The sequence below is a fragment of the Suricata suricatta genome, chromosome X, assembly GCF_006229205.1.
Source record: "Suricata suricatta isolate VVHF042 chromosome X, meerkat_22Aug2017_6uvM2_HiC, whole genome shotgun sequence".
Taxonomy (NCBI): domain Eukaryota; kingdom Metazoa; phylum Chordata; class Mammalia; order Carnivora; family Herpestidae; genus Suricata; species Suricata suricatta.
Genome location: NC_043717.1, coordinates 107,401,172 through 107,427,301, shown reverse-complemented (window position 1 = coordinate 107,427,301; position 26,130 = coordinate 107,401,172). Strand labels below are relative to the sequence as shown.

Sequence of the window (26,130 nt, the reverse complement as noted above, 5' to 3'; positions counted from 1 at the left end):
GTTGGCAACTTGGAGGACAGGCGGCTGGGCCAAGTGATTGCTCCATGACTGCAATCCCACCTGACTGCCATCTCTGTGAGCTGGAACTCCGGCAATTGAAGTCTATTAATGTCTATGTACTCAACTGGATACCACATTCTCAATACGCTGTTGGTGATAGACAATGAAGAAAAACAGAGAAGCAAGATTTTGACAATCTCCCCAACACCTGTGCACATCTCAGAATCCTAGACTAAATAGAAAGCTAACTTACTGAAAGTGGATTGCCCTTGGAATTGGAGAGGCCAGGCCCTCTAGTTATGTGAAATGACATTACCTCAGAGCCCCGAGCTCCCAGTTCTCTGAACAGGAAGGAAGCAGACCCATGGCTCTATAAGAGCCATTTCCTCTCTGCTCTATTAATTTCAGAGATTAAGTAAGCCACTCCTCTGTGGACCCAATACACTGAGATAACAACCATTGTGTTTGCTGAAACTCCTACTAATGGAGCTAATCTTGGTAGACGAGTGACATTGCAGGCTTTTGATGCCAAATTCAACTAACCAGTGGCTCTCATGGTCCGTTCTATCGTCCTGGCTCCTAGACCTACCACTGGGAGCCTTAACACTAAGTTTCAGATACATAGATGATGTCGGGGTCCCAAGGGGGGAAAGTAGGAATTTGTCAAATGAATTTTTAAAAGGACACCAGACCCAGAGACTTGAATGAGAATCTCTTTCTGTTCCCTACTCACTGGCTTTCTGTTCTCAGTGGTACTAGGAAGCTAATGCAATATATCTAGTGCCCATTAGTCTCACATTCCCTGGTTTCTATTAAGAGAAAAAGAAGGCTTTTCTTCCCTCTCACTCTTCTTTCTAGCTGAAGGAGTACAGTGCAGAGATTACTAGACTGGAAATGCAGATGGAGATATGGACTATATTTCCTTCACTTCCAGAAATTCATAAAGGGTAAGGTCAGCTCATCTCCTACATCTTTTCTAGGTCATATTCTAGTCCCTTACGTTTTGGGTTGGTTCCCTGCCAACAAATTTTCACAGAGAATTTCAATAACACATCTTACATTCAAGTTTAAGATTAGAAGCATTCAACACACCCCCCTCCCCCCAATAGCCCATTGTCTGACCGATTCCTGGAGCTTTCTGGGCTCCTGACGATTTCCCACCATGGCGAAATTGGGAACCATGCTCTTGATTACAAGCCGACTTTTCCAGTCATCCATTGTTTGACCTGCAATTTTATTCTTGACTCTCCAAGGCGCTTCCCAAACGACCTAGATACAGGGCTTAGGGAGACAAAAAGTACACTGTCTTTCAGATATGAAGATGAGACCATTGAACCCATGAATCACAGACTTTCACTCTGAAGACAGGTTTGGGTGGACTCAGTCACATTCGCTTTCATGTCTCTCTCCCCACCCCACCACCCTCATTGAGCCCCTCCCATCCCCAGGGATGAGGGACACTTCTGTGAACAGTTGGCTGGGATGAGATGGCAGTCCCTGGCTATGGGGCAGAACAGAATTCATGGAGAGCTTAAGGATGGGTGGAGAAGCAGTCTGTGTAACTAAAATAACACTAGGCATCAAGGCAGGGAATGTGAGTTCTAGGTCTGGCTATTTTGTGTGTGTGATATGCAGTGAAATCAAGGGAAAAACTCTTCTGTTTTCTATAACAATTTTCTTACACTAAAACCATGTTAGTTGGATCTGGTGACACCTTATGGCCACTTCTGCTTTAGTAGAGTAAGCCTATGGCCCACTGAAGGGGCAGCTCCCAACTCTGACCCCACTAGCACACAGTCAAGGGAGATGACTAATGGTTTTTAACTTGACAGTCAGTGTAACAAAGCAGTGGGTGTTGGAAAGGGCTATTAAATCCCTGCTGTACTGGTTTATGAAAAAAACAGCCAAGCAGGCTGTGATCATGTCTACCCCAAGGTATGCATTCCATGACAGATGAGCATACCTGTGCTAAACCAAGTAAAGCTTTTTTTTTTTTTTTTTGCATTTTATTTTATTTCATTTGTTTGTGTTTTTCATGATTTAATGAAATAATTGCTCGGCTAAGACATTCATTCATTTCTTCTTTTCAGAAATCCCCTTGGCAGTACAGAATCAGGCACCAAAATGTCAATGTCTAGACTTCTGCCTCTGGAGAAATGGAAACATACTCTTCCCATTTTCCCACTGAGTACATTAAAATCTCTGGATATTTATATAAAACAAATGTAAGAAAACCCTGGAAAGTGGAAAGAAGAAGGGATATTGGGACCTGAAGAATGATGTGGTGGTGAGTTCTCTGGGTTTCCTTTTGGCTCATAGATTTCAGACCTGGACCTGAAGAAGCTGGCAACCCCAAAGTGCCAATTGTCACAGACCAAAAGTCCCCAACAAAAGTTTACACTCTTTATCTAAAGAACAAGGACAAGGGAAGCCTACCAAGGCAGAAAACATGTATCCAAGAAATGCTATGATTCAGCCAAATACCACACAAAAAAAGTGTGGTCCCACCAAGTCCCAACATCAAAGGCCAAGTGGAGCCCAGCTTCCACCCCCATCTGGCCGTATGATTTATTTCTCCCTATCCCTTCTGGGGCAGTATCAAAGGAGGTCTAATAGAGTCAAGATCTTTGACCATGCACAGTAGTAATGAGTCCACATCCCATCACTGCCAATGTCAATGAAGATCACATGGGGAATGGTAATGAGGCACTAGTACTGATCCCAGCCACGATGGTATCAGTGAAATCCTAGTAGGAAGCTAGAACTACCACTACTGCCCAACAGTAATGAGGCACCCTAACCTCCTTGGTGTCAGTGAAAGCTAAGTGCGGAGCCTGAACTTCAATACCCACATGGAAGAAATGCGATGGTGCCCCCTTCCTTGCCAAAGCATTGTCAGAGAAGTCAGCTAAAACAGAAGATCTAAATAAGTGCTGAAATAGAACTGTCTTATACCTTATACCTAGGGAAAATATGCTTCAGATATGGAAGGCAAATCAAGATATTCTCAGATAAAGGAACACTAAAAGTATCTGTTAATAATAGACCCCTCCTAAGAGAATGACTAAAGGAAGTTCTCTAAACAGAAAGGAAGTGATAAAATAAGGAATTCTGGACACCACCAAGGAAAAATGTACAACAGAAAGAAAAACTTTGGGTAGATATAATAGACTTTCCTTCTCCTCTCAAGTTTTCTAAATTATGTTTGATAGCTGAAGCACCAATTATAACTCTGCATGCTGTGGTCCTAAATGTTTTGTGGAAGAAATATTTAACACAAATACATTATAAGCAGAGGGGGGTAAAGAAGTGAAAATAAGGGTAAGGTTTCAATACTTTACTCAAACTGGTAAAATATTGACATCAATAGACTATTACAAGTTATGCATATATGAGTAATACCTAGAATAACCACTCAGAATGGCACACAAAAAGATGCATGCAAAAACACTCTACATAAATAATCAAATGGAATTTCAAAAAATGTTTAAGTAACCTACAAGAAGTCAGGACAGAGAAAATAAAGAAACAAAAACATTTCTATACACCAATAGTGAAGAAGCAGAAAGAAAAATCAAGGACTTGATCCCATTTACAATTGCACCAAAAACCATAAAATACCTAGCAATAAACCTAAACGATAGAGGTAAAAGATCTGTATGCTGAAAACTATAGAAAGCTTATGAATGAAACTGAAGAAGACACAAAGAAATGGAAGACCATTCCATGCTCATGGATCAGAAGAATATTGATAAAATGTCAATACTACCCAAAGCAATCTACACACTCAGTGTAATTCCTAACAAAATAACACCAGCGTTCTTCACAGAGCTAGAAACAAACAATCCTAAAACTTTTATGGAACCAGAAAAGACCCTGAATAGACAAAGCAATCTGGAAAAAGAAAACCAAAGCTGGAGGCATCACAACTCCAGAATTCTAGCTGTATTACTACAAAGGTATAATCATCAAGACAGTATGGCACTGGCACAGAAACAGACACATAGATCAATGCAAAGAATAAAGAACCTAGAAATAGACCCACAAATATATGGCCAACCAATCTTCGACAAAGCAGGAAAGAATGTCCAATGGAATATCCAGTTGAAAGACAGTGTCTTTAGCAAATGGTGTTGGAAAAACTGGACAGTGGCATGCAGAAGAATGAGCCTGGACCACTTTCTTACACCATACACAAAAATAAACTCAAAATAGATGAAAGACTAAATATGAGATAGAGAGTCATCAAAATCCTAGAGAAGAAAACAGACAGCAACCTCTTTAACCTCAGCCACAGCAACTTTTTACTAGACATGTCTCTGGAGGCAAGGGAAACAAAGTCAAAAATGAACTGTTGGAACCTCATCAAGATAAAAAGCTTCTGCACAGCAAAGGAAACAATAGACAAAACTGAAAGGCAACCAACGGAATGGGAGAAGGTACTTGCAAATGACATATTGGACAAAGGGCTAGTATCCAAAATCTATAAAGAACTTATCAAACTCAACACCCCTACAAATAACCCAGTGAAGAAATGGGCAAAAGACATGAATAGACACGTTTCCAAAGAAGACATCCAGACGGCTAACAGACACATGAAAAGATGCTGGACATCACTCATCATCAGGGAAATACAAGTCAAAACCATAATGAGACCACCTCACACCTGTCAGAATGGCTAACATTAACGACTCAGGAAACAACAGATGAAGATGGGGAAAAAAGGGAACACTTTTGCACTGTTGGTGGAAATGCAATGTGGTGCAGCCACTCTGGAGAACAGTATGGAGGTTCCTCAAAAACATAAAGTTATAACTGCCCTATGACCCAGCAACTGTACTACTAGGTATTATTCAAAGGAAACACAAATGCTGACTCACAGGGGCACATGCACCCCCAATGTTTATACCAGCACTGTCAACAATAGCCAAATTGTGGAAAAAGCCCAAATGTCCATCAACTGACAAATGGATAAAGAAGATGTGGTATATTTATATACAATGGAATACTACTCAGCAATCAAAAAGAATGAAATCTTCCCATTTGCAACAATGTGGATGGAATTAGAATGAATTATGTTAAGCGAAATAAGTCAGTCAGAGAAAGCTATCATATGATTTCACTCATACGTGTAATTTAAGAAACAAAATAGATGAATATAGGGGAAAAGAGGGAAAATAACTTAAAAAGAGAGAGGATGGCAAACCATAAGAGACTCTTTAATACAGAGAACAGACTGAGGATTGCTTGAGGGGAGTTGGGTGGGGGATGGGCTAAATGGATGATGGGCATTAGGGAGGGCACTTGTTGGATGAGCACTGGATGTTACACATAAGTGATGAATCACTAACTTCTATTCCTGAAATCATTATTACATTATATGTTAACTAACTTGGATTTAAATAAAAAATTTTTAAAAAGGAACAAAAACAGAACTAACAAAATAAATTAGTATAATTAAGCACTAAATACCAATATGTTCATTAAAATGAAAATGATCTAAATACACCAATTAAAAGACAGGCATGGACAGAGTGGATTAAAAAAACAAATAAACAAACAAAAAACCATGACCCAACTATATGCTGTCTGTGAGATGCTCATCTCAAATTTAATGATATGAACCAGTTCCAAGTAAAAAGATAAAAAAATATATATCATGCAAGTGTTAATAGAAAATAGTAATGGGGTGGCTCCACAATTAGTAGATAAGGTAAACTTCAGAACAAAGAAAATTACCAGAGACAGAGAGGGGCATTACATAATGATAAAAGGGTCAATCCACCACGAAGACATAATCATCCTAAGTGTGCATGCACCAAACAATAGAGCTGTGTGACACATGAAGCAAAAATTAAAAGAATTGAAAGGCAAAACAAAAAAAATTCACATTGATAGTGGGGACTTCAACTTCTTCTCTCAACAACTGATAAAACTAGACAGAAAATCAATAAGATACAAAGAACTCAACAACATCATCATCTAACAGGATCTAATTGATATTTATAGAACACTCCAGCAAAAACAGTAGAATTTACATTTTTAAGCACCCAAGGAATATATACCAACAAAGACTTATTCTGGACTATAAAACAACCCACAAACACTTAAAAGAATTGAGGTAATTCATAGTGTTTTCTCTGACTACAATGGAATCAAATTAGGACACAACAACAGAAAGACAATAGGAAAATCTCCAAACACTTGGAAACTAAACAACACCACTTAATAAACATACTTATGAGTGAAAGAGGAGGTCTCAAGAGAAATTTTATTAAAACATTTTTTAATGTTTATTTATTTTTGAAAGACAGAGAGAGATGGAGCATGAGAGGGTGTGTAGAGAGAGGGAGACACAGACTCCAAAGCAGGCTTCAGGTTCCAAGCTGTCAACACAGAGCCCGGCGTGGGACTCGAACTCACGAACCATGAGATCATGACCTGAGCCAAAGTCGGATGCTTAACTGACTAAGCCACCCAGGCGCCTCTCAAGAGAAATTTTAAAAATACATTGAACTGAATGAAAACGAAAATACAATCTATCAAAATTTGTGGGACACAGGTAAAGCTGTGCTGAGAGGGAAATTTATAGCACTAAATGCTTATAATAGAAATGGGGAGAAGTCTAAACACAATAATATGAGCTTCCAACTGAGGAACTAAGAAAAAGAAGAGCAAAATAAACATAAAACAAACAGAAGGAAGGGAATATAAAGAACAGGTATTGATACTGAAATTATATTGAAAACAGAAAAACAACAAAACCCAATGGGAAAAAGGTGGTTCTTAGACAAAACAATAAAACTGACAAGCATCTAGAACGTCTGACCAAAAAAAAAATGAGGAAAGACACAAATTACCAATATTGGAATGAAAAAGGTAATATTGCTACTGATCCTGCAGACATGTAAAGAATAATAAGGAAACACTACAAGTATCCTTACCCATATGGATTTGGAAATTAGATGAAGTGGGCCAATTATTCAAAAAGCACAAACTACCAAAATTTACCCAATATAATTATTAAAGGAATTAATTCCTAATTTTAAAAAATTCCAAAAAAATGACAACTCCAGGCTTAGGCAATTTCACTAGAATTATACCAATTGTTTAAAGAAGAATTAGCACCAATTCTACATAATGTCTTCAGAAACTAGAAGAGGAGGCAACACTTCCCAAAAGTGTGTTACCCTGACTGTAAGGATGAAGACTGTACAAAGGAGACTATGGACTAACGTTTCTCATGCATATCAAGACAGAAATCCTTAACAAAGTTCTATCAGGTTATTAGAAGAATTATACACTATGATCAAGTTGGGTTTATTCTAGGGATGCAAAGCTGGTTCAATATTCAAAAGTCAACCCACATAATCCACCATTTTAACAAGCAAAATAATAAAACTCATATGATTCCCTTAAACCAATGTTGAAAATGAACAAAATTGGAGGATTCACACTTTCCAATTTTAAAACTTACTACAAAACTACTGTAATCAAAAGAGTGTGCTACTGGCATAAGGACAGACATATAATTCAATGGAATAGACTTGAGAATCCAGAAATAAAGCCATAAACCCGTGGCCAATTGATTTTCAAAAAGGGTGTCAAGACCACTCAATGAAGGAAAGAATAGTCTCTTTAGCAAAATGTGCAAGTGTGTCACATGCAAAAGGATGAAGTTGGACCCCTCCCTCTACATAAAAAAAATCAACTCAATGGATCAACCTAAACATAGGAGTGCAAACTATAAAACACAGAGATGAAAATGTAAGGGAAAATCTTTATAACATTGGATTTGGCAATGGTTCTTAGATATCACACCAAGAACATGAGCAACAAAAGGAAAAAAAAGATAAGTTGGAATCAGTCAAAATTAAAAACTTTTACACATCAAAGAATGTTACCAAAAAGTAAAGAGCCCACAGAATGATAGAAAACAATTGTGAGTCATATATCTGATAAGCATCTAGTATTCATAATGTATAATGACCTCTTACAACCCAACAATGAAAAAACAAACAATACAACCTAAAAAATTGGCAAAAGACTTGAATGGACATTTCTCCAAAGAAGACATACTTATGGCCAACATGTACATGTAAAGATGCTCAATACCATAGGTGTTGCAAATCAAAACCATGCCATACCGTGTCCCACCCATTAGGATGGCATAATTAAAAAAAGGAAAATGACAAGGGTTGGCAAGAATGTGGGAAATCAGAACCGTCATACATTCCTCATGGGAATTTAAATGTTAAAATTGCCATGGAACACAGTTGGGTAGTTCCTTAAAATGTAAAACATAGAATTACCATCTGACCCTGCAATCCCTCTCCTAGGTATCTATCCAAAAGAATAAAAAATAGGTATTCAAATATTTTTACACAAATGTTCATAAGCGCATCATTCATGATAATCAAAAGGTGGAAATAACCCAACTGTCCATCAATGTACAAACGGATAAACAAGTTTTGGTATAACCGTACAATGGACTCTTACTCTGCCATACAAAGGCATGAAGTACTGACACATGCTGTCGCATGTACGAACCTTTACAACATTACACTAGGTGAAAGATGCCAGTCACAAAAAGTCACATAATGTATGAAATTATATGAAACGTCCAGAATAGGTAAATCCATGCAGACAGAAATCAGATGGGTGTTTGTCAGCAGTTGCAGAGAAGGGAAAATGGAGAATGACTGCTTTATGAGTATGGGGTTTTATTTCAGGGTGATGTAAATGTTTAGGAACTAGATAGAGGTGATGCTTTAGTACATTGTGAATGTATTAAATGACACTAAGTTGTTATGTGAATTTCACCTTTAAAAAAATAGTGACCACATTAAATACTGGCAACAATGAGAGGAACTGGATCATGCACACACTGCTGGTGGGAATGAAAAAGTCACTGCAAAAACAGTCACTGCAAAACTGTTTACTGGTTTCTTTAAAAACTAAACACACAACTATTATATGACCCGGCAGTTGAACTCCTGGGTATTTACCCTAGAGGAATAAAGACTTGTGTTCATACAAAAATTTGTAAAGGAATGTTTATAGTAGCTTTATTCATAATAGCCAAAACACGGGAAACAACCCAGGAGTCTTTCAATGGGTGAATGCTTAAACTGGTGCATATATACCATGGAGTACTACTCAGCAATTCATAGACATGACTGTTGATCTGCACAATGACCTGGATGAATCTGCAGCAAATTCTGCCAAGTGAAAAAAGCCAATACCCCCAATTTACATATTGCGTGATTCCATTTATGTAACAATTTCAAAATGTCAGAACTATAGAAGTGGACTGATTAGTGGTTGCCAAGAATGAAGGAAGGAATGAATGCGGGAAGGAAGTGGATGTATCCACAAATGGGCAACATGAGGGATACACGTGGTGATGGAAATGTTCCGTTCCTCGACTGTACCAGCGTCAGCATCCTCATGGTGATAGCACACTACAGTTTTGCAAGATGTTATCATTAGGGGAACCTGGCTAAAGGGTACATGGAATCTATTTGCATTATTTCTTACAACTGCATGTTCATCTACAATTATCTCAAAACAGAAAACTTCAATTAAAATCATACAATCATATTATTTGATGCAGAAAAATCACTTCACAAAATTTAACATTCATTCATGATTAAAAAAAAAAACAACAACAGGAAACCAGGACTAGACAGAACTTCCTCTACTTGATAAAGAATGTCTACAATGAACATATGGCTAACATCACACTATGATTAAAGAATAAAAGTCTTGGGGTGCCTGGGTGGCTCAGTTGGTTAAGTGTCCAGCTTTGGCTCAGGTCATGATCTCACAGTTCGTGGGTTCAAGCCCAGCGTTGGGCTCTCTGTTGACAGCTAGCTCAGAGCCTGGAACCTGCTTCATATTCTGTCTCTCTCTCTCTCTCTCTCTCTCTCTCTCTCTCTGACCCTCCCTTGCCTGCACTATCTCTGTCTCTCAAAAATAAATAAAAACCATAAAAATTTTAAAAAAAGATAAAATTCTTCTCTATAAGGGGCACCTGGGTGGCTCAATCAGTTGAGTCCGATTTTGGTTCAGGCCATGATCTTATGGCTTGTGGGTTCGAACCCCACATCAGGCTCTGTGGAGACAGTACAGAGCCTGCTTGGGATTCTCTGTCTCCCTCTCTCTCTGCCCCTCCTTGATTCATGCTTTCTCTCTCTCAAAAATAAATAAACTTAAGACATTTAAAAAAATGTCTTCCCTATAAGACTGTTAACAAAGTAAGGATGTCTGCTCTTGTCATTGGTCGTATCAAATCAATATGTTGTACCCCTTAAACTTATACAGTGTTGTCTGTCAAATATATCTCAATTTAAGAAAACATAGTACTGGGAAGTTCTAGCTAATCCATTAAGGTAAAAAAATGAAATGAAAGGCATACATATTAGAAAAGAAGAAGTAAAACTACCTCTATTTGCAGTTGACATAATTGTCTACATGAAAAACCTCAAGAAATTTACAAAGAAAGGGGTGCCTGGGTAGCTCAGTTGGTTGAGCATCCCGCTTCAGCTCAGGTCATGATCTCACAGTTCATGGGTTCGAGCTCCGCATCAGGTTTTGTGCTGAGAGCTAGCTCAGAGCCTGGAGCCTGTCTTCAGATTCTGTGTCTCCCTCTCTCTCTGACCCTCCCCTGCTCATGCTGTCTCTCTCTCTCTCTCTTTCAAAAATAAACAAAACATTAAAAAAAATTTTTAAGGCATTTACAAAGAAACTCCTAGAACGAAGAAGTGAGTTCAAGAAGGTCTCAGGATACAAGATCAACAAATAAAAAATCAATTACATTTATATGTACCATCAATGCATAAATGGACAGTGGGTTAAAAATACAATACCATGTGCTATTGCCCAAAATCTTCATAGGTGAAAACCAAACAATGTACAGGACTTGTATGCTAAAGACTGTACAACACTGATGAAAGGAATCAAAGAAGAGCTAAATGAATGGAGGGATATTCTGTGCTCATAGTTATTCTCAAATTCATATATAGCTTTTACCAATTCGTATCAAAATCCCAGCAAGATTTCTTTGTAGATAGAGTCAAGATTATTCTAAAGCAAATGGGAACAATTTTCCAAAATTAATTGGAAAGGCAAGGGAAGTGGAAGAGCTGAAACAATTTTGAAAAAGAAAAATCAAGTGGAAGGAACCAATCCACCTGGTCGCTAGACTTATTATATGGCTGCATTAATCAAGATGGTGTGGTATTGGCTGAGGGACAGACACACAGACAACTGAAACAGAACAGAGAACCCAGAAAAAGACCTGCACTAATATACCCAACTGATTTTTGGCAGAAGTGCAAAAGTAATCCAGTGCAGAAATAATAGCATTTTTAACACATGGTTCTGGAGCAAAGGAACATTTGTAGGCAAAAAATGAACAGCAACCTCAGCTTCACCCCTTACACAAAAATTAACTCAAAATGGACCGTGGAATTAAGTGTAAGATGTCAAACTATATAAGTTTCATGAAAAAAACTAGAACATCTTCAGGATGAAGAGCTAGGCAAAATGTTCTTTCTCAGATGTGATCCCAAAAGTATGTGCCATGAAAAGAAATATCAACAAATCAGACCTTGTCAAAAATAAAATCTTTTGCTCTGCAAAAGAACCTGTGAATAGTATGAAAAAAACAAGTTACATACTGGGAGAAAATATGTGCAACCTCATATCTGATAAAGGACTAGTATCTAGGATACGTAAGGAACCTCAAAACTCAATAGTAGGAAGACAAACTACTATCCAAGTAGAAAATGGGCAAAACACATGAAAAGACATTCTATTGTCGAGTTTCTACAGGTGGCTGATAAGGACATCCAAAGATGCTGAATATCATTAGCGATTAGAGAATCACTAAAATCAAAACAGTCGTGACAGCAAAACCAGGTGAGGATATGGAGAGATGGGTTCACCCATGCAATCTGGTGGGAATGTAAAATGGTATGGACACTCCACAAGCCAGATTGGTAGTTTCTTCTAAAACTAAACATGTAAGTATCATAGGATCCAGCAATTGCACACCAGGGCATTTATCCCAAAGAAATAAAAATTTCTGTCCACACAAGAGAGCTGTAGCAAGACTCATTAGAAAAAAAAAAACTGTAGTGGGGCACCTGGATGGCTCACTTGGTTAAGCGTCCAACTCTTGATCTCACAGGTCATCATCTTACAGTTTATGAGATCAAGACCTTCATTGGGCTCTGTGCTGACAGCGTGGAGACTGTTTGGGATTCTCTGTCTTCCCCTCCCTGACTTGTGCATACGCTCTCTCTCACTCTCGCTCTCTCTCTCTCTCTCTCTCTCTCTCTCTCACACACACACACACACACACACACACACACACACACACACACACTAAGTAAAAACTCTAATAAGAAAGAAAAAAAACACCTGCAGTAATATCGATGTTCTGGTTTTGATATTATACAACCATGATATAAGATGAAACCCCTGAAGAACTCTCTACCATGTTTGCAAATTCCCATGCATCTGTGATTACTTCAAAGTAAGAAGGGAACTGCTATTCCAAACAGATTTCAGTGTCCAGATCCAGGGGGACACTGATTCTTCTTATTCCTGGGACTATGTGCAGAAGTTTGTATAGACCTTTTTATTCTTTAAAAAACAATTCCCACCCAAATCTTTCTTGAGTGCTTCAGGGGCCAAGCCCAAGACCTTGGCTGTGACCTCACTCAAATACTAGGATCTGGGGACAAAATGGCATATAACGTACAATGCACCCAAAGAAAACTGGAAAAAAGAGACTCCATTTACCACAGAGGCCATCACTAACTCTTTGGCCCGGCATCTGGAGCCCGTGTGGGGGACGGAGGCCCGGATCTTATTTCAGGGCTGGCAACACAAAACCTATCGACATCAAACAAGCTACCCATTCAGCTCGAAAGAAAAAAGGCAAAAAGAAAAAAAAAATGCCGCTTTTGCTTTTAAAGACCTCACTCCACTGATTTCTTGTCCTGCCCCTTTGTGGCTCCCACCAGCCAATGTAAAGGGGACAAGTGGGGGTAATGGCGAGAGGCCCCTGAACAAAGGCCTGATTCTCTGGTCTGCCGTAGCAGCCTACTGGCCCAGCATCACATCGGTGCTCTTGGGTACTGGCTGGACCCAGGGCTGGGGATCACGGCCAATAGAGGGAGCAATGGCAGGACGTCCCACCTAGAAATTGACTTTGTTTGGTCCAAGTCCTAAGGAGTCTCCCACCCCCAGCAAACCAGCCTCGGGTCATGGTCTCATTTCCTCCTTCCCTCTAGATGAACCTAGACCTGGGAAACAGCTCTTGGGCAGGCCTTTCTGTCCACAACAGGGGTCTGCCCCCTTCTCATCCCTGAGACCTGCCTGGGCTCCTCTTCCTCTGGCAATGCCCATGAGCACCTGTCTGGGAAGCCTATGCCCCTCACATTAAAAGAAACAACCCTCAGCAATTTTTCTCAGCCAAGCACAACCCAGGGCTGTAGACGAACCCCAAAGCCATCTGCCACACACAGCTTGGATTTCAGTCTCACAAATCTATGTACACTCAACTTGTCATTTCATACAGAAAGAAAAAGTTCCCCATCCTCAAAGAAATGGCTGCTCCAGGGATATGTGTTGCTTTGTGACTTTGTGGCCTGTGCAGGTAGGGACTAGGGTGGGGCAAGCGGTGATCTCAGACCTCAGCTTCAGAACAGAGGCCTGTGGGCAGTCACTCTTTCCCCCACAGGCTCTAAGCTCATATTTGGGAGCTCCTAGCCACCCACATCCAGAAGACATTAGCCTGAGCTCTGAAGGCACACTAGTACCTCTGGGGTTATCATTGGCTCACCCCACCCTGCATTAGCTATGCCTTTAGTGCCAGATCTCTTGCTTCCCAGGTCTGTGGACTCTGCCACATCCCTGATGTCCACATCCAAGTGTCAGCTAGGGCCAGCTCTACCTTGTTACCACCTGACTCCAGGCATGACAGAGGAAGGAAATGAGGAGCCAAAATAAAGGCACTTGGCATGTAAGGAAGGGGAGCATGAGGATATTGCTGGAGCAACCCTGAAAGCCAGGAATCTTCTTTAAAAGCACAAAGCTGTCCTGGGTCGTCTGGGTGGCTCAGTGGTTAAGCTTTTGACTTCGGCTCAGGTCATGATCTCATGGTTCATGAGTTTGAGCCCTGTGTCGGGCTCTGGGCTGACAGCTCAGAGCCTGGAGCATGTTTTAAATTCTGTGTCTCCCTCTCTCTGTCCCTTCCCCACTTGCTGTCTCTGTCTCTGTTTGTGTCTCTCTCCAAAATAAGTAAACATTTAAAAAGTTACAAAAAGCATAAAGCACTCCTCACGCCCTTGCCCCCCCAGCCCCTATCAGCTTGGTCAGAAACAGCCTTGGGCTCCGGACCAGAAGAGCCAAACAGCGTGCTGTACCATGAAGCCTACTTCTCAGACACACAGACAGGCCCAAATGTGTCCCTCATCCTTGCCATTTCTTCTTCTGTGCTCCCTGGACCGGGTGAGGGTGAGGAGATAGGCACTGCTCAGCCATTCCTCAGGCAACTTCTGAGGCCATGAGGCAACCCCGCGGCTCCAGGTCATTGGGCAGACTTTTTGTCAGGACGGAAGACATTCAATGGGAAAGCCCTCATCTTTCAAGGGTGAAATTGAGCTCCCAAAGCAAAGAAAAAAGCCCAAAGACCTCCAGGTTTCAAATGGGCTTGCAGATGAATACATCTGTGATGTGGATGGCTAAATAATTGAAATCTGTTTTTGAACATGTGCACTACTGCTATAGGTTAGGTGGAATTGTGCCTCCCTCCCAATCATATATTGGCATCCTAACCCCTAGTACATCAGAATGTGACGGTATTTGCAAATAGGGTCATCACAGATGTAATTAGTTAAGATAAGGTCATACTGGAGTAGGGTGGGCCCTTAATTTGGTATGACTGGTATCCTTATGGAAAGGGGACATTTGGATACAGAGGCACACACACAGGAAGGTCATGTGAGGACTGGGGGTGATGCTGCCACAAGCCAAGAAGTACCAGATCCTTCTGTGGCCCCTTCAGAGGGAGTGTGGCCCTACTGACCCCTTGATCTCAGATTTCTACCATCCAGAACTATGAGAAAAGAGATGTCTGTTGTCTAAGCTCCCTGGTCTGTGGAATTTTGTTATGGCAGCCCCATGAAATTCATCCACCAGGGACAAAACTGTTTCTATGGGAAGGTGGAAACCAGCAAGGAGTGGCCTGTGTCCACAGCAGAGTGCACTCACTGATTACTCTGAGCTTCTGGGCTTACTTATTCTTTTGTGGTGAAATATAATCTCTCATTACGATGACTGAGAACTGGAGCGTTCAGAGCCCAGGGCAGTCTTCAGCTCTGGGCACATAGAGAACACCCAGTTCTGGACTATTATTTATCTGTCCATCCCATTAACCTGAAGCCAGGGATCATCCTACCTATCCCAGGCAGCTCGGAACCAGAGCACCTGACACCGGGCTTTGCTCATGGCAAACAGTTTACAAACCTTTTTAGACAAAACTGTGGTGCAGGGGCCATGTGGGAATGGAGAAGACACAAGGAAACAAAAAGAAAGAGGCTCCTCCAATGAAGATTCCTTTGGCTTGATGGCCAGCTGCATGTAGACCAGGAAGCTAAGGCCACTCCTACCATCCAGGCTGGATGGTGGGAAGAAGTATGGGGCTGCGGATGGGAAGAGAACATTGCATGAGGAACAGACCCAGCAGCTCACTCCCATCAATCATGGCCACTGTGGGTGCTAATCACAGGATCACTAAAAGGTACTGGCTAACTGTTCATAATTACTATCTTTCATTTGCAATCTTAGTGTTACGCTGGGCATGAGTCAAGTAGAATGCCCTAGTCCAGCAGGATTCAGACCTAGGAGGAACAGGTAGAACCCAGGCTGGAGACAGGGAGTTCAAGTGTTAAAGAGGCCAGGCTTCTAGATGTCAGTATAGGTAGGGCTTTGGAGTCCAATGACAGGCCCTGAAGCAGGAAGGCCAGCTTCTCAGTCATGAGTTATGGGGCTCTGGGAAAGCTGCTTAACCTTAAGGACTCAGTTTCATCACGTGTAGAATGCAAAGTTCTATACAGAAATATAACAGCTACCACTGGGTGTTCACCACGAGCCAGGCATCGGCTTGGCAAGTCACACAGAGCACTTCACTGGCTTTCTCCAACATTCCTACAAGATAAATAGGAAGAGCTTCCTTTGTGTCCCCATCAGCCATGGCAGGAAGTAGTTGTCTAACATTTGGTTCCCCTCTGGTTTGTAAGCTCTCTGAGGGAAGGAAACATGGCTTCCATGTGGCTGCAGCTTCACACAATTGAGAGCACACAGTAGGAGGTCAAGAACTATCTGCTGGATGGATCTGTAGAGTAGATTCAAGCTTGGGTGGAAAAGTGGACTAGAACCTTCGAGAGCCGTCCCACAACCTAGAGGACTGATGACTTGGTGTGTTGGAACTCACGTGTCTATAGGAACACATGACATATTCCTTAAAATTTCTGTGCACTCAAAAGGGCTGCTTTGACAGTGTGCAGAACTGTAAGGTGTAGAATTATAGAGCCTTGTGTTAATCAATATATCAATATTCCAAAACACTAATACCACTCTTAATTTTTAAAAGTTGGCCTTAGGGGCACCTGGGTGGCTCAGTCGGTTAAGCCTCCGGCTTCGGTTCAGGTCAGATCTCACGTTTGTGGGTTCGAGCCCCGCATCAGGCTCTGTGCTGACAGCTAGCTCAGAGCCTGGAGCCTGCATTTGGTTCTGTGTCTCCTTCTCTCTCTGCCCCTCCCCCTCTCATGCTCTGTCTCTCTCTGTATTAAAAATAAATAAAACATTAAAAAAATTTTTAAAAAGTTGACTCTAAAAGCCCAAAGTGATGTGGAAAAATTGGAACCCTCACATATTTCTGGTGGGAATGTAAAATGGCACAGACACTAGAAAACTGTGGCAGCTCCTGAGCAAGTTACACATAGAGTAGCTACATGATTCAGCAATTCTGCTCTTGGGTATATACCCAAGAGACCTGAAAACATGTCTATACAAAAGCTTGCACATGAATGTTCATAGCAGCACCATTCATAACAGCCAAGAGGTTTAAACCACCCAAATGTCTATCAACTGGTGAATGGAGAAGCAAAATGTGATCTATCTATACAATGGGATTTTATTTAATCATAAGAAGGAATGAAGCATGGGGCACCTGGGTGGCTCAGCTGGTTAAGCATCCAACTTTGGCTGGGTCATGATGTCACAATTTGAGTCTGAGCCCTGCATCAGGCTCTGTGCTGACAGCTCAGAGCCTGGAGCCTGCTTCCCATTCTGTGTCTTCTCCCTCTGCCCCTCCCCCACTCACATGCTGTCTCCCTCTCAAAAATAAACTTTTTTTTTTAAAAGAATGAAGTGTCATATGTACCACAACATGGAGATACCCTGAAATCAAGATGCTAAGTTAAAGATGCCAGGTACAAGAGACTATAGATTTTCTAATTCCATTTATATGAAATGTCCAGAATAGACAAGTCTGTAGAAAGAAACTAGATTGGCAGCTGCCTAGGGCTGTGGGGAGAGGGGAGAATATGGCATGATAGAGACAAGGTTTCTTTTGAGGGCCATAAAAATGTTCTGGAATTAATTGTGATGATGGTTTGCACATGTCTGTGAATACCCTAAAACTCAATCATTCTACATTTTCAAAGAGTGAATTGTATGATATGCGGATTATATACTAATTGAACTTTTTCAAAAAGCCCAAATTATTATCACTCCTTAATCTAACTTGAGATTTTAGAGAGATGTCCCTTTTAGAGAAAGGATAAATGAACATCTTGTAAGTTTTTGGAAAAAGGAAAGCTTATATCTTCTACTCTGTTTTGAAGTTTTTATTCTAATTCCAGTTGGTTACCACATGGTGTTGTATTAGTTTCAGGCGTATGATATAGTAATTCAGAACTTCCATGCATCACCCTGTGCTCATCAACGCACGTGCACTCCTTAATCCCCATCACCAATTTCACCCATCCTCCCACACCCTCTCTTCTAGTAACCGTCAGTGTGTTCTCTATAGTTGAGAGTCTATTTCTTGGTTTCTCTCTCTCTCTTTTCCTTTGCTCATTTTTTTTCTTTTTAAAATTCCACATATGAGTGAAATCATATGGTATTTGTTGTTGATTGACTTATTTGCTTAGCATAATATAGTCTAGCTCCATCCATGTTGTTGCAAATGGCAGGATTTCATTTTTGTGGCTGAGTCATATTCCATTGTATATATAAACAAAACTCTTCTGTATCCATTCACCTATCCTCTACTCTTAGTAAAACTGGCTCCTTGTGAAATGGGATGTCAATGGGCCTTTTCACCTGTTGCTGGTGACCTTTATCTAGTGACCCACATAATTAGGAGAAGACTTACCAAGTTGATGTGGAAACGCTATCTCAAGCTCTGGCTGATTACATTTTGACACTGCCACCACTGTTCCCCAGGAACTCCCCACTCTGCCTCCTTTTGCCTTTGGGTTATCATGCCACTGATGTTAAAAATGTCCTCCCTCTCCCAAATGACCCCATCTGGCTGTCATGTGCCATTCAGTGACAGATCTGCTCGGGACCAGGGCTTCCCGGCAAGTATAAGTGTCCTGTAGTCTTGCTTCAAGGAGCCAATACTTGTACAGACCACTAAGTCAGCTTAGAGGACTGTTTGTCCAGTTGGCCTTGCACTGAAATGGATTTGACTTTAAAACTGAGCAGTGCATGATGGCCACCCATTATGGCAAACAGAGAAGAGTTTTCTGGAACATAGGGACACCAAGAAATTAGGGCAGACTGACACAGTCTCACAGCAGTGATGACAATGCTGATTTTGTCACGAATGACTGCAGCAAGACTGGCCTGCGAGGTGATGTGAGGCCAAGTTTTGTCAAGATGTCATATTTTTACTGGACTTGTTCAGCATCATCTTTTCCTGTTACAGACATCATATACTTTGAGAACTGAAAGAGCCCTGAGATTTAATACGATTTCCTAAATGAAGCCCTGGGCCACTACATGCTGCCTTTTCCATGTGTTGAATGCATTTAAGCTGAGTTTCCATAAGCTTCTGCACAGCTGATCAGTAAATTTGAGGTTGTGTTAGAAGGTGTCAGGAAACTGCTGTGGTGTCCTCTACACAGCCAGACCATCCTGCTCACGTGTTGTTACATGAACATGCACACACAGAGACACAGATGCACACAGTCATACATGCACACAGAAACACCTAGATACCCATACAAATGTAGTCACACATACACAGATGCAGTCACATGTGCATTCAGAAACACACACATAGACACAAATGCACACAGACACACACATGTATACAGAGAGATACACATAGACATGCACACAAAGGCAGACACACACACGCACAGACACACACAGACACAGACACATGCAGACATGCAGACAAATACACACATGCACACACATACATAGATACAAAGACAGACATAGACAGACGCATAGATCCCCCCCCTCATCTGCCCCTGGAAAACATCACAGCACTAGAAACCCTGGAGAAAGTGCTCCCTCTCTAAGCTGGTAACACCCCATCAGTACTGGTGGGCACCTGGGCCCTCTACCTTTCTCACTGGTCCCAGTGGTGGCCAGCAAAGGGAAGAGCATGGCAGCTGTCCTCCTCCTTTCCAGCCCTTCCCGCCATTTGGCTGGGGGAAGGTACACCCTCAAGCAAGGTCCATTCCCCCTTGAAGTGATGAAAAGCAGTAATGTCCCTGGACTTTCCATACAAGCAAAACTGGCAATGCTGGGCTAGGGAAGGGGAAAGAGTTGGACATGGTTTGACTTTGCAGTAACTTCAGCAGGCAATAGCCTCAGAATGTAGAAACAGCTTGTAAACACCTGCCGCTGGGCCCAGGTGCCAGCACCAACTGTAACTATAGCCAAACCAGGCACATAAAGGTGTGCAGCGTGCTGCTAGCTGTTGGCCAAGGAGAAATCGCGGGCAGGACACAGGAGTTAGGGGATCTGGGTTCTACTTCTATCTTTCACAAGTCACTTGACCTCTGTGAGCCTCAGGCTCCTCATCTGCAAAATAGGACTGATCTCCTTGGCTCTTCTCCCATTCACATGTATGTGAAGGTCAGAAGAGAACCGGAAATGCAAAGCCCATTGGACAGAGGGCTGGGGGGTGGGTAGCCCCTTTCTACCATGCAGGAAATGGAGCAAGCCACTGTGCTAAAAGGAAACAGTCCCTCTTTGTGCTCCCCTCCTTTATAATAAAGCTTGGTTAGGATCCTTGAATGTTAACATTGGGAGGGAAAACTAGAGATTATAGGTACAAATATGGAAACCACGGCAGAGATTGTTCAGGATCATAGGAACGACGGGCAGGGAGAGCTGACAGTGAATCCCAACTCATGGCACCATGGCAACAGCTGGTCTGACGACAGGCACATGAGCTAATGTTCCCTTGGGTTCACATTCTGAAAGTTACTGGGCAGAGGAAGCCTAATAAAACCCTGAAGCAGCCTCCCAGGCTGTCTGTGACCCTGCCTCTCTTCAAAGCATGACCTTGCCGGCCACACTTCGGTTTCAGCCTGTCCCTGCCAAGGCTGATGGGCGAGCCTCTTCGCCTCTCTGTGTTTCACCTGCTCTCAACATCTTAACGACTTCGGCCTGGAGGACCCTATGAGGCTTGCCGGCCAGCACCAGCTCGACATCAGCTTTCCTCTACGGCCATCTACCTATTCTGACTTCCTAGCCAGAGCTACAGGAGACACCCTAGATGGGTTCCAGATTCCCAGTGGGGCTGGGTAGAGTTTGGGATCCTCTGTTTCTGCATTAAACCAAAGACCCGTGGAATACCCCCTCCCTGTCCCCTGGGTTATAAACAAGCAATCTGGGGATCAGAACAATGCTCAAGAATCCTTCATCAGCCTCAGAGCCCAAAATGCTCAAAAAAGAAAGTGGGAGGAAACGAGGCCACAGATAAGAGAGGGATGTGGCCAGTTGTCACTGGACCTGGCAAGGCGGTGTCCCTGTAGGCCTGCACTCATGGTCCAGCCTTCGGTCTCCAACTACACTGTCAAGGGTCCACTTCAGAAAAGTACCTAGGAAGGTGAGCAGCAGAAGGGAAACATACTTAACAAATGGCCTGTAGGTGAAGTGAGTTAAAAGAAGAAACAGAACAGCCATTTCTTCCAAAATAAAGATTACTGTTATTAGGAAAGAAAAGATTTGTGAAGAGTTCATGTTTCGGTTGTCTTCCTTAACACATTCCACTCTGCAGATGGATTTAGAATAATAGGGAAAAGCCCTAGTGTCGCACGTACAGACTTCATGTGAAATCTCATTTGATGGGAGGAAAATGTGCTTTCAGGACTTACTGTGATGAAATAAATTCTTCCCATTCTTGGAAATGCTTCTTTGCAAATATTTTAGATCTTATTTCACAAATGAAAGAAAACAGTCAAGGCTGCTACCACCAGCTATGGAGGAAACAATCTAATTTTCAAGATATTTATCACAAGTTGGCAACAATGGCTCTGGTTTCCAAAGAAAGTGGGAAAATTGCTGTGCATTTCGGAAATGGTTCCCAGACACTTCCCTTTGAGGACACAGTCAACAAAACACATATAAGCGTGATCAACAGGCAACTGGCTGCAAGGGAAAACTGCTACTCTGCTCAATAACAAGAGTGAATTTACACAATTCAAATTATATGAGTCGATTTCTATTGCCAGTCCTATGCCGAGTTCGCCTGCTTATCAAACATGAAACTGCACTGCTGTGATCTGTCATGAGCAAAGGAGAAACCGCAGCATCCCAAGCAGATCTTAGATGCAAATCATTTGACACATCCCATAAACTCAAATGCTAATACAGAATGAACAAGACATCTTTTCTTGATAAAAGCTGTCTTGCCTGAAACAGAAAACAAACCAACCAACCCATGCCACTGGCTGGGGCTTAACTCTGTGGAGGCCACCTGTGCAGTGTGGTAGCGGACCAGGAGGAGGAAGGTTCAGGAAAATGACTAAAGTCCTACTTCGGGCTGATTCTATCCTGCTCAGGAGCCCCAGCTGGCTCAGATCGCCTGAGGAGGCAGCCTGAGCCAGCTAGGAAGGATGCAATTCTAGCTTCTCCTGAGCCTGACTCCATCCACTGCATTTATTTTTTCTGGACTGATCTCTTTGCAATCCAAATCACAAATCCGCAACTTCACTAGTCCATCTTGCTCTAATTCCTTCAAGGAGCTATATTTAACCCCATTTTTAGATAAAATGTAAATGTGTATTTCTGAGGTTTAAGGGTTCGTAAACAGCCAGAGCTTGAAAGGCATATTACTATGGCACATTACAAAGCACAGAACTATAGGCTCTTCAATAGCGTGTCATCTATTATCACCTGTCAACTGTGCACAAGGTTGGTTAGGAATTCAGAAACATTCCAAACACATTCCTGTGCCAAGACTTCATAGTTCATTCATCCAATCAGTCATCCATTTATTCATCTAATCAAGCTGCCTGTGTCATACTGGTTCATCCTTCCTCTTGTTACTTACACACAAAAAAAATAAAATGATGGGAGAAATACAGAAGGTATAAGACAAACGTTTCATTGTTTATTGCAGTGAAGTTAAGGTACAGTAAAGTTTTGCTAGCCGTATAACCTCAGTGCATCCAAAAGGTATTGTTTTGATAATATTTCCCTTCTAGAATGGTTAAGAAGGTTCTGATGGTTTCTGAAATTCATTTCTTATTCATTTAAGAAATTGCTTTTATGAGACAGCATCTCTGCTGAGTTTCTTTGGGTATCAGAAGTTAAAGGGAGTAGCACGCATGTCTACAAAGGCTGATAGGGTCTCTGCTTTCGATTAAAATGTTTTCCAACTCTCAAAGCATTTGTCAATATGCCCAGAAGAATCAGAATGAAATGAATCCAAAGTCTGATATTCGGTGCCTGTAGTGTCTTGGATAGGTGTTTCTGCAAAAGCTCTGAAGTTGGAATCAGGAGTTCTGGGTTCAAGTCCCAGCATGGGAGGTTGCTGGATGCATGCACATAATTCTGAGCTTTTTCTCTCACCATCCTACTGGCTACCCGTGCTTGTCTATACCACTTGATGTGAACAAAGTACCAAGCTCCAGGGGCAGACACAGCAGCGCCTCCGACGTCACACTCAACAGCCAATCTGGGTACTGCAGCCTAAGGTCATGGTGACATGGCTGGCAGGCCCAGCTCACTGCCGAATTACCCTGAGGTCACAGTCAATAAAAAGTTCCTAATTTTTTTCTCCAGCAGTGGTTCCCGCATCCTACACTTAGGCAGATAGGTTCACAACCCAAATGGAGGACCTGCCATTTGTCCCTGTTACATTTCCTATGACGATCTCAAACTTATGAAGATCTCTCTGGATCCCAAGTTCATGCTACAGAGAATTTATCATCCTCTGGCACTATGTCAGGGGCAAACAGCAGATTGGGGTTTCTCTATTCTCAATCAGGTCATTGAGGAACAAGTGAAACAGTCCAGGAGGGATTCTTGGGACTTGCCTCTAGATTTCCTTCCCTAAGGCAGGACATTAATCCACTACCCATAGCCTTGGGATTCAGTCCTTTAATTGGTTACACAATCACATAACTGCACTGTAAACAAGGATTTCACAACTGACACTGCCAAATGCTTTGCTTGCTTTTCTCTGACCTACCTGCCCAGTGAGCAACTCCAACAAAAAAGGAGGCTATTCTAAAACTTTTTTTGAGAGACAGAGAGAGAGAGAGAGAGAGAGAGAGAGAGAGAGAGAGAGAGAGAATCTCATGCAGGTTGCACACCTATGTCGGGCTCTCTCTCACAAACTGTGAGATCATGACCTGAGCCAAAATCAAGAGTTAGATGCTTAACCAACTGAACCCCCCAGGGGCCCCCAAAAGGAGGCTGTTCTAATACAACAAACTGCTCCTAATGAGCCCATGGTGGCTCTGACAGGTCCCTACTCCTGCTTTTGTTCTAGACTCACTTTTTCTGGTTTATTTTTTCTTTTTTTAATGCTTATTTATTTTTGAGAGAGAGAAAGAGACAGAGCACGCATGAGTGGGAAGGGGCAGAGAGAGAGGGAGACCCAGAACCTAAAGCAGGCTCCAGGCTCTGAGCTGTCAGCAGAGCCCAACATGGGGCTTGAACCCATGGACCCATGAGATCATGACCTGAGCCGAAGTCAGATGCTTAACCGACTGAGCCACCCAGCCACCCCTACTGGTTTCCTTTTCTAAGTATGCATTCACTCACTTTCTGTACTAGCATGTTCTCTTGTTTTCCCAGGAAGCCATACCACCCTGACTACAGCTACATAAGATATCCAGCATGGCAGTTTGGAAGTATGTGCCCATCTGGTGGTTTACAGTTCCTTTTTGCAGTTGTGTGTGATTCCTTAATGCTCTGTAATGAAGGTTCACAGTCTTGTTAGCATGTGCTCTCCCCTCAGTGCCGGCCCATTGGCCCCCGTCTCACAATCCCCTCATCTGTGACGGTCTCCAAGTCTAGCTGAGCAGCACCAGCAGCCCATGGATCTCTGCATGACCAGTCTCTTCACTATCCAAGGATTCCAGGCTGTAGTGTTTCTTTGCCACCTTTTCTCTTTTGGGTCACACCCCTCTGGCTCTCTACCTGACTCCGCTGCATCTGGGATGCTGCCATCAGATGCTGCTGCCTCTCCAAGAGCTCTTGACTCTTCCTCTTGGTGTGATGAGCTCTAAGCTATCGATTCTTGCTAGTGGAAAAGGGTTTCTCCTGGTCTTCCCTGTATCATGCCATTCTCCACGTTCTTGACTCAATCTTCTATTGGAAAGCAGTGTTCCTGGGAAATGTGGGAAGGGGAGAGGTTCACTCCCATAACAAATTCATAAATGTGCAGGCTAAGCTTGTTAGGAATTGCCCTGGGCCCCCAGGCTTCCGGTGATGACTGAGTGTCAGTCTCTGCATTTCCAAAACAGAAAGTACACAATGCTTGTGCAGAAGGAAGGGATCTGAGAAACACTGTGCAAGAGAAGCCAACTGGTGACAACTGCATGGTCACCGAACAAAAAGCCATCTCAGATGATTTCTCAAGATCTCTGAATAGGTAGGAGAGGTGATCTGATCGTCCATAGCAACTGGAAATATAGGGACCAGCAGCAAACACATTGAAAATTCTAAAGTTGAGTTTGTGACAACTCAGACAGCTAAAGGAGTGTTGCAGTTGGAATAAAATTGATAGTGTTTGGTTTAATTTAGAAACAAACTCAAATGGCTACTTATGAGAGAGAGTGCGGTAAGGGAGATGAAAAGGGGCTGTGAACTCAAATTACTCAGGGAAGTTGTCACAACGCTATACGGGCTTGAGGCAAAGTCCATCGGTCCACGTGGATTCTACCAGGTTGGGCTTGAGTTGCCAAGATGTATGGTTGGACTAGGGAAGGATTGGCCCGAGGAGCACAAAAAGCTGCAGACCGGCGAGGATCTGGCTGAGAAGGGGAGTCTGCGTGAGGGAAGCGCCTGAAGATGGTGCTGGAGAGGTGGGTTCTCGAGAGCGGTGGGTGGCTCCTCCATCTGTGGCAGAACTCTGGAAGCAGAGTGGGTGCTGAGCAAGGGTGCAATGCGAGGAGAACCGGGGACAGCCTCATGTGCTGTTCCCCACTCGATAATGAAACTGCAGAGAGAAGTGAAATCTTTCCCTCTGACCCTCACGATTATTTTCATGTGTTCTGACATTGGGTCATGGGTCTCAGGGCCCCCACATTACTGTCTGTGGCTAAAAGAACAAAACAGAATCCCAGTGTTGTTGATGTGCTGACACGTGGACTCTTTTCTTCCTAATGAATGAATATGTTTCCTTGAATGAAAATCTGTATGGCCACACTAACACCATTTTAGCTCTAGAGCATTTTGTGGGGGCACTTTAAAATCTTTTGCTTTTAACATGGTTGTCGATCACGTGCCTTTAATCGCTAAATTTTGATTCCCTAAATGTGACCCCGAACAATGTGATTTGCAAAGCACACAGGCCAGTTAAATAAAGTGGTTTCAGCTCACTGGCGGCCTGCCTGCTTCTCT

At 42.4% G+C, this 26,130-nt stretch overlaps 1 protein-coding gene across 4 annotated transcripts in view; it reads right to left on the bottom strand.

The window, feature by feature from the left end:
• The window catches only part of MAMLD1 (mastermind like domain containing 1), a 120,332-nt gene that overhangs the window by 58,124 nt on the left and 36,078 nt on the right, over nt 1-26,130 (bottom strand). For all 4 annotated transcript variants that reach the window (XM_029930878.1, XM_029930876.1, XM_029930879.1 and 1 more), the window contains one exon: nt 1,123-1,281. In XM_029930878.1, coding sequence (XP_029786738.1) covers nt 1,123-1,218 — 96 coding nt within the window. In that variant the 5' untranslated portion in view covers nt 1,219-1,281. The remainder of the gene's footprint in view (nt 1-1,122; nt 1,282-26,130) is intronic.